Genomic DNA, 12,458 nt, shown 5'->3' on the forward strand with positions numbered 1-12,458 from the left:
AATGAATGATGCTACTATTCGATGAATCAAATATTTTCCCATTATTTATGATTATTATAGCAAAAAATATATGCATTTTATTTTAGAAATATTACGAATTTTTTTAATTGACATTGACAATTAAATGAGTCCCTCATTGTACTCCGAACTATAAACAATCTCTTTCGGACTAAGTATTTTCTTTAAATGTGGCAAGTAAGGTCTTACAAGCTAAAAACTCTAATGAGCACTACATAAAAATAGAAAATGAGTAAAAGGCCCACATTAGCAAGAAAATATATGGATATTTATTGGATCTAAACGAACAATATAATATTTTTATCATATCACACTATTAATAGTCAATTACGTATGAATTTACTAACTATTCATAAATTATTAACCTAAAATAAACTTTTTATTTGATATTTGACATATATAATATTAAAGTTCGATTAATTTAATTTTATACCAATCTCAATTCGGAGAGATACTCACACTCCCTATCAAAAAAATTTCATATGCACAATTCAAACCTAAATTTTGATTAAAAAAAGAGCAACCTCCTCCAATGCTCTATCATATTCTTTTAATGGCAATAACCTAAAATAGATAATAAGTAACTGAACATAAATTATCTATCTATAGAATTGCATTTATTTATTTATTTTTATTGGCAAGTAATCCAAACATTTTAGTAGTATTTCTTTTATTTTACTCGCATCCTTTCTTGTAAAGACTGTAATGTGAATAAAATAGCAAAAAGGCACCAATACCAGCTGTGCACGAAGCTGTATTTTCTGTTACTTTTTTTTCTCTTATTTTTCCCCCTCAATAATGAAGAATAAGAAATTGAACTAATAATATTAAAAACAAAGAAATAATAATAATTTTTAAAAAGTATAATTATTACGATAATGATGATGAGCGTGACATCAACCACCTATTAACAAATCAAATAAATGAGTGATCAAATGACATAATTACCCCTAATTAATTTAGATAAACCTGAGATAGCCCTCAAATTAACCAAAATTGAAAATGGTCAACTCTTAATTTTGGGATTATTTGGGTTCCCCCACTATATAACCAGCAATGGCCTCCCCACTCTCTTCCCATTCAATTCCATCACCATCCTCTTTCTTTTCTATTCTATTCCAACAACAACTCATTCATCCACCTACTACTTTCCCTTTCAAATGGCAACCAAAGTCTACATTGTGTAAGTACTCTATCTTTTTCTACATTTATATCTTTCTTGTTTTTTTTTTATATATGTTTTGAGTTTGGGGTTCTCTGTTTTGATGTTTAGAGTGAAATGATTGTGGGTATGATTTATTTTTTGTTAATTTGATCTGGGCTGATAGATTCTTGGTTCTTGATTTTTGCCATGTCTGTGTAAAGACTCTGTCTTTATGTACTGTTCTTATTATATAAGTGGGAATATGGTCCTAAGGCTTTACAAGATTTGTTTTCCAATGATTAATTGAAGAGATTGTGTGGGAAGGTACCAGTTGTTTCCAGTTTTTGTTGGGTTGATCTAAAGGTAGTTTATGAAAATGATATAGCCAATTAATTGTTGCAGGAGTTGTTGGTTAGGTATTCTTTTTTGTCTTTTTATGAACAAATGACATTCTTGAAATTAAAAAAATAATGTCACCCCTGTCTACTTCTACAAGTGTTTGTTGTCTTGATCTAAGGTAGGAAAATATTTGCTTACTAAAAGGTTTTTATGAAAAATGATTTACCAACTAATTTACTGGGAATTGGTTAGTTGCTCTATTGCTAGTCTTTATGAGATGACATTCTTGAAGTTGAATAATATTAACTTGAAGTTCCAGGAGTTGTTGATATTACCATTGGTGCTAAATGATTTTGTTGATTAGAATCAACTATCATATAAATTTATGGCCTGAACTCCATAGTCTTTTCAAGATTCCTATATTGGTAAAAGAAAATCTAAAAATTTCCAGAACATGTCTCATTGGATGATTTGTGTTTTATTGAGAGCTAAGTTCTGGCTTGTGCCATCTTTTTTTCCTGTTTTATCTCTAGAAGACTTCTGTGAAGCTGGATTCTAGTGCCTGATGTCCTCATCCGGAATGTATTTGGTGTTATTTTACTGAGTTTCTTGCGACTGTTCCAATCTGATCTGTGATTCTTATCCAATTTATAGTCAACTTTTGTGTGTCTCATTTGCGTATCTGATGCTGTGAAGTCTTATAACCCCCCCCCCCAAAAAAAAAAAAATTGTCTCCAAAAGTAGAATGGTTTGTATGATCTATTTGATCTTTATGCTTGGGGCTTGTAAAGCTAATGGTGAAAAGTATAAATGAATGCAGTTACTACTCCATGTATGGACATGTTGAGAAGCTAGCACAAGAGATAAAGAAAGGAGCCGCATCAGTTGAAGGCGTAGAAGCCAAACTATGGCAGGTCTGTTTACATTTCATTTTGAGTTGTTATTAATGTGAATGTGTTAGAGAATTTGGTATCCCTGAGAATTGAAGAAATTATGTGATTTTGACTTTGCAAACGGAATGTCTCCTAAAGTGATATACATTAATCATTGGAAGTGTGGAATCTCTAGAGTCCTAGTCCTTTCCTTAAAATCCTGCTGAGAAATTATTGTCATGACATTTGATGTAGTCATACATGTTTGACTACTAATTGTTTAGTGGAGTCAATGCATTTAGACAAAGAAAACCATTTAGTTGACTTGTCTTTTCTCAAATCACTTGTGACTCACTTTTCCTTAATTTCTATGATTGATTTCATATACTGAACAGTGTACCTTTAAAGGGCTTTGGAGATGAAAGGAGAAAAAACTAATGAACGTGTATCGTTACTGTGTTCTGTTGTTGATTTGTGAATGGCACAGGTACCAGAAACTCTTTCAGAAGAGGTTCTTGGAAAGATGGGTGGACCAGCAAAAGGCGATGCACCAATTATCACACCCAATGACCTTGCTGAAGCTGATGGCTTTGTGTTCGGATTCCCAACAAGATTTGGGATGATGGCTGCTCAGTTTAAGGCATTTCTTGATGCCACTGGTGGTCTCTGGAGAACTCAGCAGCTTGCAGGCAAGCCAGCGGGCCTTTTCTACAGTACTGGCTCTCAAGGAGGTGGCCAAGAGACTACTGCGTTAGTCCCTTCTCCTCAAAAAACTAACACATTTTGAGCTTGACTTGTGATTTGAAGATTCTAACTGAAAATTTTACATTAAAACTCAATAAATCTGCAGGTTGACTGCAATTACTCAGCTTGTTCACCATGGAATGATCTTTGTCCCGATTGGTTACACATTTGGTGCTGGCATGTTCGAGATGGAGAAGATTAAAGGTGGAAGTCCTTACGGTGCAGGAACTTTTGCTGGAGATGGCTCTAGACAGCCAACAGATCTTGAACTGGAGCAAGCTTTCCACCAGGGAAAACACATTGCTACCATCGCAAAGAAGCTCAAAGGCTCTGCTTGATTGTTTCACTACAAACTCATGTCCTATTGCATTCTGCTGTCCATTTTTTTTTCCCTATGTCTAGTATACTCTTGTTTTAAGTTGCATTTCTACTACAAAAAAAAACAATAAGTGATTATTACCTATTATATCAGCATATATATAGGGTCGGTGTCTATCACAGTTCACAGAGGTTGTTTACATGTTCTATGAATCATACTTAATTTTTTTTTCTCATTTCATAATCAATGGCTACAGCAACAATCCCTTTATCTCTCTCTCTCTCCCTACCCCCCAATTATGTTACTCGATGTTCATTTGATAAGAAGATTTTTGTGATCCAATCCCAATAAGTTGGCTCAAACTACAAATTTGTGTTATGATACATATGTTGCTACTTTGTTTGCTTAAGAAGCAACAGCTAGTTTGAATATTGAATACTCCCAAAATAAGTGCCGTTTAAACTCTTTTAATTGCCAATTAAAAAATACAATATCCCTATTCTTTTTCTGAATATTGATGCTTGCAATTTCTATCTCCTCTCATTTTTCTTTTTCTCTCTTATCTTGTTCATTTCCCATTGTCTCTGAAGTCTGTTGGACACATTATTTTCAGCATGACTTGTTGAAGTTTTTTGAATAAAACAATCACTTCAATAATTGGTGGAGGCAACTTGCAGCCTTTTAAATTAAATGTTAAGGCTATAAGTTATTCTATTTATTTTGGTGGCCCCTTTTCTAGAACATTAAGATGAGATAATTTGCACACTTCAATAGAAAGTTTATATCAGATCATAACGAGTCTCACTGTCATCAGTCAACAATGAGACATATTACACACTTTAGAGCGATATATACAAAACGAAAACTTCATTCTCGATTATATGATGTATTTATCGTGAAAATCTTTCATTTGCTTTTCTACAATGAAAAGTTCAGTTCTGAACTTCAAATAAACTTTATGTTAAACTAGCAGCACTCAAAAGAAAAAAAATTACGTATATTTATTTTGTATCCTGACATTAGGATGATTGGGAGGGATCGAATTACATAAATTTTCAAGAAATTATTTTTTTTTCTTAAATTTTTATATTTTAAAATAGTTTTTATTTAATATTTTGAGTGATTTATTAAAAAATCTATTAAAAATAATAATTATTTCGTTAGTAAGTGTAAAATTCTCCAACTAACATAAGCATGGTGGAATTTGATTTGGGCTTAATTGTGGGCCTGCTAATGAACTACAAACCGCAAAAGTGAAAGAAAAAGGGTCCAAGCCCCAAGGAGGAGCAAAGTTATTGCTCTTATTCTTTGCATTCATCAATAGTGAAATCATAGCACATATGACTGGACTAGACCCAATTGACAAAAGGCAAATATATATTATTCGTTCTTAAATCGAAAAGAGAAGTGAACTTGGAATTTTTTAGCGATCGATTAGGTGGAGATTTTCGATAAATTCCATGTTTTCTACTAGCAAATTCAACATAAATGAATTGTTAGGATTTTATATGGTCTAATATGAATGAATTTCTCAAAGTTCAATAATATATAATTAGTATTTTTTCAGAATTGTTCTTCTTTTTAACGGGGTTTTAAACTACTTTTAAATTTTAAGAAAATAACTATTTTTTTTTTTAACTTTTAAGTAGAGCTTGAGAAGAATCAAAAGATATGATGAAGCGAAATATTTCAATAAGAGGAGTAATATTTTTTGTACGTACGACCTGAAATAATATTAGAAGTTAGAGTGGGTAAAAATTCAAATTAGTCGGTGGAATGGACTAGTAGTCTTCCTATATGAACATAGACAATCATCTCCTCACGAGCTAACTTTTGAGGTTGAGTTAGGCTCATGTGTACGCCATATCTTTACATCGTATCAGAGCTAGGTTCATCCTCGTTTGAATTCTCGGTCCACGTTCCAGTTGGGTTGGGAGCGAAGTAGGTATTAGAGTGGGCAAAAGTCTCACAATTGTTGGGAAATGGACTAGTGATCTCTATACATAGACTTAGGCAGTCCACCCTCATGAGCTAGTTATTGAAATTGAGTTAGGTCTAGCCATCCAGGTACTATATTTTTACGAGAACTATCTTAGTTACAGTAAAAAACTTTTTTTCTATCGAGGGAATTCAAAATTATATATATAAAAAATAGTTCTACCTAATTAATTTACACGGTATGATTTTCCCAACCTCAATCGTGAGCTAGTGTTTAACATGTTTGAACAGTAAAAATGTAGGTAGGGCAGAATTATATTAATGTTTTGATGGCTACATATTCCAATTCTTAGTGGGGAAGTACTTGAAGATGTGATTCAAAGTTGAAGAAAGCAAATGAACTTTTTATGAAAATTAAAACTTATGCTTGAAGAGAGTCTAAGAGAACTTGGCAATGATTAGCCAAAACAAGAAAAAAAGCTACCATCTTTGCCTACTAAAGTCACACTACTCAAACATCTATATACTTTATTAGCATCAAATGATGCTTTTCTTTCCCTTTTTCCCCCTGTATATATACTATTCCTTCTTTTCTTGTTTTTCAAAATTTATTCCTCTTAAGTTATAGGAGTAATAATATCTTGGAGATATATTGTAGGGGATCTCATATTGTGATGATCCACGAGCCCATTCATGTTCTTCTGTTCTCTTCATGACAAGCCCACCTCACCTTTACCAAAAGGTGTTGACCGGCTATATCAATTCAAAAATACTTTTAAGATAGTTCGAGTCTACACAATTTCCTCTAAAAAGTCTCAAATTGTTACAAATAGTTTTACATTTTATATGTACCTTCTTTTTGTGTGGGATTTTATTCGTGCACTCAATATTTTTTCGCTCAAGCTAAATTTTTGCAAGCCTGATTCATGGGCTAATCTAAAATCCATCCGGTGCCAATTATATCATCCTAATATTTATGACCACCAAAGCGCACCGACTTTTTTTTATAGGTGTCACAAAGCTATAGGTAAGTGATGATCACGAAAGCCCATATTTTTGGAATATGTATATCTCCGACTTCAAGCTACGAATAAAGATAATTCCGTCCATAATAAGTCGAGCCCCAACATGATTCCACCCTCTACGTATTCATATTATCGAACCATTAGCTATAATAATATAGTCAATAACGGTGGAATCAAAATCATAAAAAATAATAACCTCAAATATATATGTCCAAGAAAGTATATAAGATATTTTAGTCTACGGATGGATAAGTGAAGAACAAAGGTACAGATCCTGATGTTCTAAGGTTTGGTATAATAGCCATCAACCGATCAATTCAAATGTCATAAATTTGAAAAGCTGATTGCTATAGATACTACTAATCAACTAAAGTTTTTTTTTTTTTACTTTCTTTCTGATGGGTCGCTTGTCATAGGGATTCGTCAAGTTTAAGTTTCTCAATTAAAGATACGCAAGAGTCAATTTATGTGCCTTAAACTCTCCAAAATTATTGTACTTCGATCAAATTTGTTAAAATATACTTTTTTAGTTTAATATTAGTTGATTATCTTTTTTTTATATGGATATTAAGAAATTATAAAGAAATTTTTTTTACTAATTCACTCCTAAAAAAAAATAGCAAATTTTATAAATAAATGTAAACCTTTTTTTTTTAAATAATTACAAGAATAATATTTAAAAAATTTAGTTAATAAATTTTATAATTATATAAGGTGGATGATTAATATGAACTAATTCTTTAGCAGAATGATCAACTAATATACAAGGAATAGTGAGAGTCCTATTATAAAAGTATTTGACATCTATCTATTGATATTTTAAGTCTCAGCAATATATATGGGGTAAAACATTACTACCTCTATCTCACACTTTCAGCTTTTGTGATTTAATTTTTTTTAAATTTTGACCGTTTATTTAATATAGAATTTTTTAATTCTTCAAAATAAAATTTATTTATTTTTATTTTAATTTATTTGTCATATTTTAATTTAATATCGAATTTAAGATAGTAATGAAGATTTATAAATTTAAAGATATAACAAATATACTTATAAAATGTTTTTTTTAATTTTATGATCTTAAACATATTACGTATAAAATCAATTTAGAATTACAGATTTATTTTAAAAAAAAGACATTCTTTCGCAAAAAAAAATGTAGGACAAGTAAACTAAAAGCAATATAAATTATAATAATTAATAATTTTATATATTTTAAAAAGATATTTGAAAGCATATTTATTTATCTTAAAAAAGCCATGTCATGTTCAATTTGAAAAACGGAACACTATCACGACTAAGAAAATATAATTATTATCTTAGGCCCTAAAACGTTTAGACAACGTTTCATTCTCACTTTGCTGAAGTCTTCATTTTTATTAAGTCCACTTATTTAACTTCATCACAATTATTCTCAAGTCATCTACTTCCGCTTATTATTATTAGTTGATCCGATTAATAAATCATTATTTAATTCGTCTCTAACAATTGTATATTAACTATCCTATCTGTACTATTTAAGATGTAAAAGCTGGGGTAGATCAACATATTATTAAACTTCAACACGTTACTTACTTTGCTTAACATGCATTATGTCTAAATCCTAATTATAATATATCTACAAACGTTCAAATAATAGAAAATGTTTCAGTAGGACCAACTAAATCGTTACTGATAATACCTTAGAATGGTGAATAGTGATACACACAATTTAAGAATAAATTGTCTTATGTGAGGTAACTTTAATCTTTTCCCTACCAATTAATTGAACACCACACACAAAATATAAAATAAAAACTAAGAACCAAACATGGCTGCTTATTTTATCATCCACTTTTGCTCACACCTCCACCCTAACTTCTTTTTTTCGCCGAGGAAGATAAATTCTTTAAAAATATATGATTGACTAAATTAGAAGAAAATGAATAAATATTGCGAGTGAGATTTGCTCTAATTTTATCTAAATACTTCTTATACAATTATACTAGTAACTTCCCTCCATTTATTTTTACTTATCCAATATCAACATGGCATAATTCTTAAATAAATATGACAAAAATATTTTATTATTTTACCATTTGAATATGCCGAAATTAATGTTTTGAAAAATCACTATAGTTAATAATAAGGATAATTAGAACCTAAGTGATAAATTAGTTATCGAATTTTATAAACTGAACAAGTAAAATTAAAAGATAACTATCGGATATCGTCTATATTAAATATAGTAGATAATTAAAAGTGAACAGAGAAACTAGCAAGTTAAAGATTCGAGTCATCGAGAATATATAAAGTTGGAGAAGACGTTAAATCCTTCAGGCTGGATGGGGAAAAACGACTTGTAGCATTTCTTCTAAAATATTTAAAGATGAATTATGTGTTTAGAATATGACAAGAAAACTTTAAAGCTAAACCTAATCTAGCTTTAAGAAAGGATAGAATTTATGCACCAAACAATTATATAGTACTTATATAAATAAATTAAATTAATAAGACTTTTCATATTCCATGGTTGTTCAAGTAGAGTGGCGTATGCCATAGGTATTTGGGTGGGGGTAGGGGGGTTGTGTAGTATGGCCGCCAAGACAATTTGAATCACATAAAAATGGATATAAATAATGGGTTATGGCCGACCCGACCCACTAGCTTGAAAACAAGAATTCTCAGAGATTAGCCTAAAAGTATAATCAGTGGGACTCCCCTCTGACTTCCACTACATACATTACATTACAAATTCTAAACAAATCAAAAGCTATGCATTTTCTATTTTTGTTTACATTTCTTTTTTATAATCGTGAAAATTGAATTAATTTACGCGTATCTCAACTGACTCAACAAAATACCTATTATCTTCCCCTCACAGGATATCCGTCAGTTAATTTTATCCATCAAAATGTGAAAAATTACATAATATTTCTAATTTGTCTTCACTCAAATTTAAACACAAAACGTGATGTATTTATTCATTTGATCATTATGCTATATTGGTTCATAGATAAAATTAAAGAAAGGAAAAAGAACAAAAAGGAAAAAGAGAGTCATACGAACATTTTAAATACATATAATATTTAGAAACAGGAACAAAGAGTTCCTTATATATGATGTGCTAAATTCAGCCCAACCAAGAGCAACAAAACAACAAGTTACATAAAACATAAACACAAATGTTAAAATAAAGTAGTCTTAGCTAAATTTAGCACTTGTTCCTGTTCCTAATCCCAGCAAATTATTACTAGTAATTAATTAATGTGATCACAGCTCTACACTTAATCTTCTCTATAATCATCATGTACTTAGCCTACCAACACATCATTCTGGCTGTAGATATGGCCCAGCATTGGCTGTCAATACTCACTTTCCCTTTTCTTACCTAAAATTAAAATCACTTCCTCTCTACCTGAACGTACCACCAAAATTTGGAGTCCAAAAATCTGTACTACTTTCAGTTGCTACTGGAAAAGTACTCGATATCGGTACCAGACACAATCCTCGGCTCCTTAAATCTTCTTCCTTCACCTTATCAGCAATCTGTCAATAACAACTTGTCAATTTTTACGTCACTTAAAAGATAACTATATGTCACACTATCGATGTTTTACCTGTTGGTGTTGAGTGTTGGTTGATCCATTTTTCAAATAAGGAGTACTAAGAGCCTGAAATAAAATAAGTTCAATTTGAGTTTTCGTGAACAATAATCATTATTTAGTGTTTTGAGTAATCAACGTACATTGACTTGATCGTGGAGGAACTTGATGTACTCAATAGCTTCATGAAGAACTGAAGCTGTATCAGTCTGAAATTAAAGATAATTTAGGGTTATTTAATAAAAATGATGATAATTTTGTTTGTTGGAAAATATCCAAATAATTACCTTTCCGAAAGGTGAAACCAATTGCTGGAGAGCAGTAATACGGTCCCCCAATTTCTCTTTTCTGACCTGATGATAACATAAAAAAGCTGAAAAATTCTCATCCATTTCTTTGGACAAAAAAAAAATCATTTTACTTATTAAAAGAAAAAAGCTTCAATCTTTAGTCTAAAGTTGGATTACATAGATAGATATTTTCCTCCTTTTACCTTAAAAGTTGGCAATGGTGATGGTGTCTCTATTCTTGCCCTCTTCAATGTTGCTTCATTATTCACGCTTTTCTTACTCACCCTCGACTCTCTTAAATCTTCAACTTTACACTGAAATTTTCGTAACAAAACAAATGCTTAATTAATCATTTAATCCTAACAGCAACAAAAAATATCTCCAACAGAACCAAGTTGAACATTTAATCCTATATAACAACAATTCATGTATGATGACGTACGTAATCTGATTGTATAAATATTTTTTAGACTGTCAGTGAAAAAAACTTACTATATACTATGAACACTTGTTAAATTGTATTGATGGTTCAAAAAATATTTGTGACGCTTAGTGTATGTAAGTTAAATTCTTATGTATTTACCTTTGGAGTAACGTTAGGAGCTCTGGAATTGTCGTTAAATGTTGGTGACTGGAGAATTTGTGGATGCATAGAAGGCATAAGAGTAGCGCGTATACTGCTTAAGGATGTGGCTGATGAAGTATTGTAGAGAGAGGCAGTAGCATTAAGAGAGTAATTTGGAAAATGATTAGAAGGTGTAGTTTGTTTTGGTATCAACAAGGAATTAGGGAATTTAGGCATAGAAGGTGAAAAGTCATTCAAATCAGGCCTATAGCTTAAGGATGATGTTGGGAAATTCATTGGTTGGTTGTTATTAGTAGCAAACAAAGATTGTTGTAATTGTTGTTGTTGTTGAGGAGGAGGATCGTTATCAAATAAAGTTTGAAGTAAAGCTGAAGGATAATTAGAGAAAGATGAATTCATTGGAAAGGTTGAAGATATTTGATCATGATGAGTATTAGTTGAGCTAGTGATTGGATGATTCATTCCTAAAGTGAAATCTTGTTTAAATGAGTTGCTTGAACAATCAACACCACTTTCTTGTTGGTAATTCATGCTTGAATTTATATCTTCTTGTTGTAGTATTGAAGGATAACTACTTTCACTCCTATCATTTCCATGCCTGCATAATACAAATTTCAAGGAGAAAAAAAAAACTTTTATGAATAAAAACAACAAAATTGACTTCTTTATAAAGAAACCCTTTTTTTCCCCATAGAAATGAAAGAATATCTCCTTTTTTTCTCCATCTCACAACACAAGAATAACTAGTACTTCTTCTTCAGCCTCAATCATTTTAGGATCGACTGTATAAATTCTCACCAACAACTTAGAGTAAAAATAATACTAGGAGCGCGAATAAAAAAGCTTACATCAAGGTATGACTCCAATTATCAGATGTTGATGAAGAATTAAGGCCACTACCCAAGATTTGTAGAGTGGAATCATGTTTAGGTAATTCTTGAAGAACGACAGATTCATCGGAATTACCAGATTCATCGTTAGACCTACAGGAAGATTTTATATCCAACAAATGATCGTTTGTCCATGCAAAATTAGAGTTTCCTAAAGGAACTGAAGATGCACATAGTGATGAACCAAATATACTTCTACTTGAATTCCACCAGTTTCCTCCACAAACACTTGCCTGATATTCATCAGCCATAACTTAGTTTGTTTTTGTTCACTCGTAAATAAATTAAAACTATACTTCTTCTAGCTCCTTGAATAAAGCTCGAGTACTCGTAATAGTACTTGTGTGTTTTTGTATTACATGAAAATGAATTTATGAACTGAGAGTTGTACTTATATATATATATATATAGGTGTATATAAACAGTATATAGGGGTGGGGGTGGGGGTGGGGAAACTACCGGAATCTGGTTGACATTGTAAAAAGAGAGAAGATGATTAGACAAAGCAAAGGGAGAGAGATCAGGGGGCATATAATTAAAATATGACAACAAAAGATAAAAGGAATTTTGGATCGAATTTTCTTACTAATATTATATTTCCCTACTTTACATATAATTACTACCTCCTACTTTAAATTATTGTATACACAGTTTTTCCCAATCAATTTATTTGTCCTGCTTTATATTTATTTAAATCAAAAAGAAAGTT

At 31.0% G+C, this 12,458-nt stretch overlaps 2 protein-coding genes across 2 annotated transcripts; one reads left to right on the forward strand and one right to left on the reverse strand.

Annotated features, from left to right (window-relative positions):
• The first annotated feature begins 1,057 nt into the window (after positions 1–1,057).
• On the forward strand, positions 1,058–3,706 carry LOC107008778 (probable NAD(P)H dehydrogenase (quinone) FQR1-like 1). The gene is made up of 4 exons (XM_015207941.2): positions 1,058–1,201; positions 2,322–2,415; positions 2,861–3,123; positions 3,224–3,706. The coding sequence occupies exons 1-4, from the start codon at positions 1,179–1,181 to the stop codon at positions 3,453–3,455; spliced, it is 612 nt and encodes a 203-aa protein (XP_015063427.1). The 5' UTR covers positions 1,058–1,178; the 3' UTR covers positions 3,456–3,706.
• A 5,738-nt stretch (positions 3,707–9,444) lies between these two features.
• On the reverse strand, positions 9,445–12,235 carry LOC107008770 (transcription factor bHLH112-like). Its single transcript, XM_015207932.2, has 7 exons — positions 11,708–12,235; positions 10,857–11,457; positions 10,477–10,587; positions 10,271–10,336; positions 10,127–10,192; positions 9,999–10,052; positions 9,445–9,927 (listed from the first exon to the last, which is right to left on the reverse strand). The coding sequence occupies exons 1-7, from the start codon at positions 11,998–12,000 to the stop codon at positions 9,793–9,795; spliced, it is 1,326 nt and encodes a 441-aa protein (XP_015063418.1). The 5' UTR covers positions 12,001–12,235; the 3' UTR covers positions 9,445–9,792.
• Positions 12,236–12,458: the final 223 nt, after the last annotated feature.

Source organism: Solanum pennellii, chromosome 2 (genome assembly GCF_001406875.1).
Source record: "Solanum pennellii chromosome 2, SPENNV200".
Lineage (NCBI taxonomy): Eukaryota > Viridiplantae > Streptophyta > Magnoliopsida > Solanales > Solanaceae > Solanum > Solanum pennellii.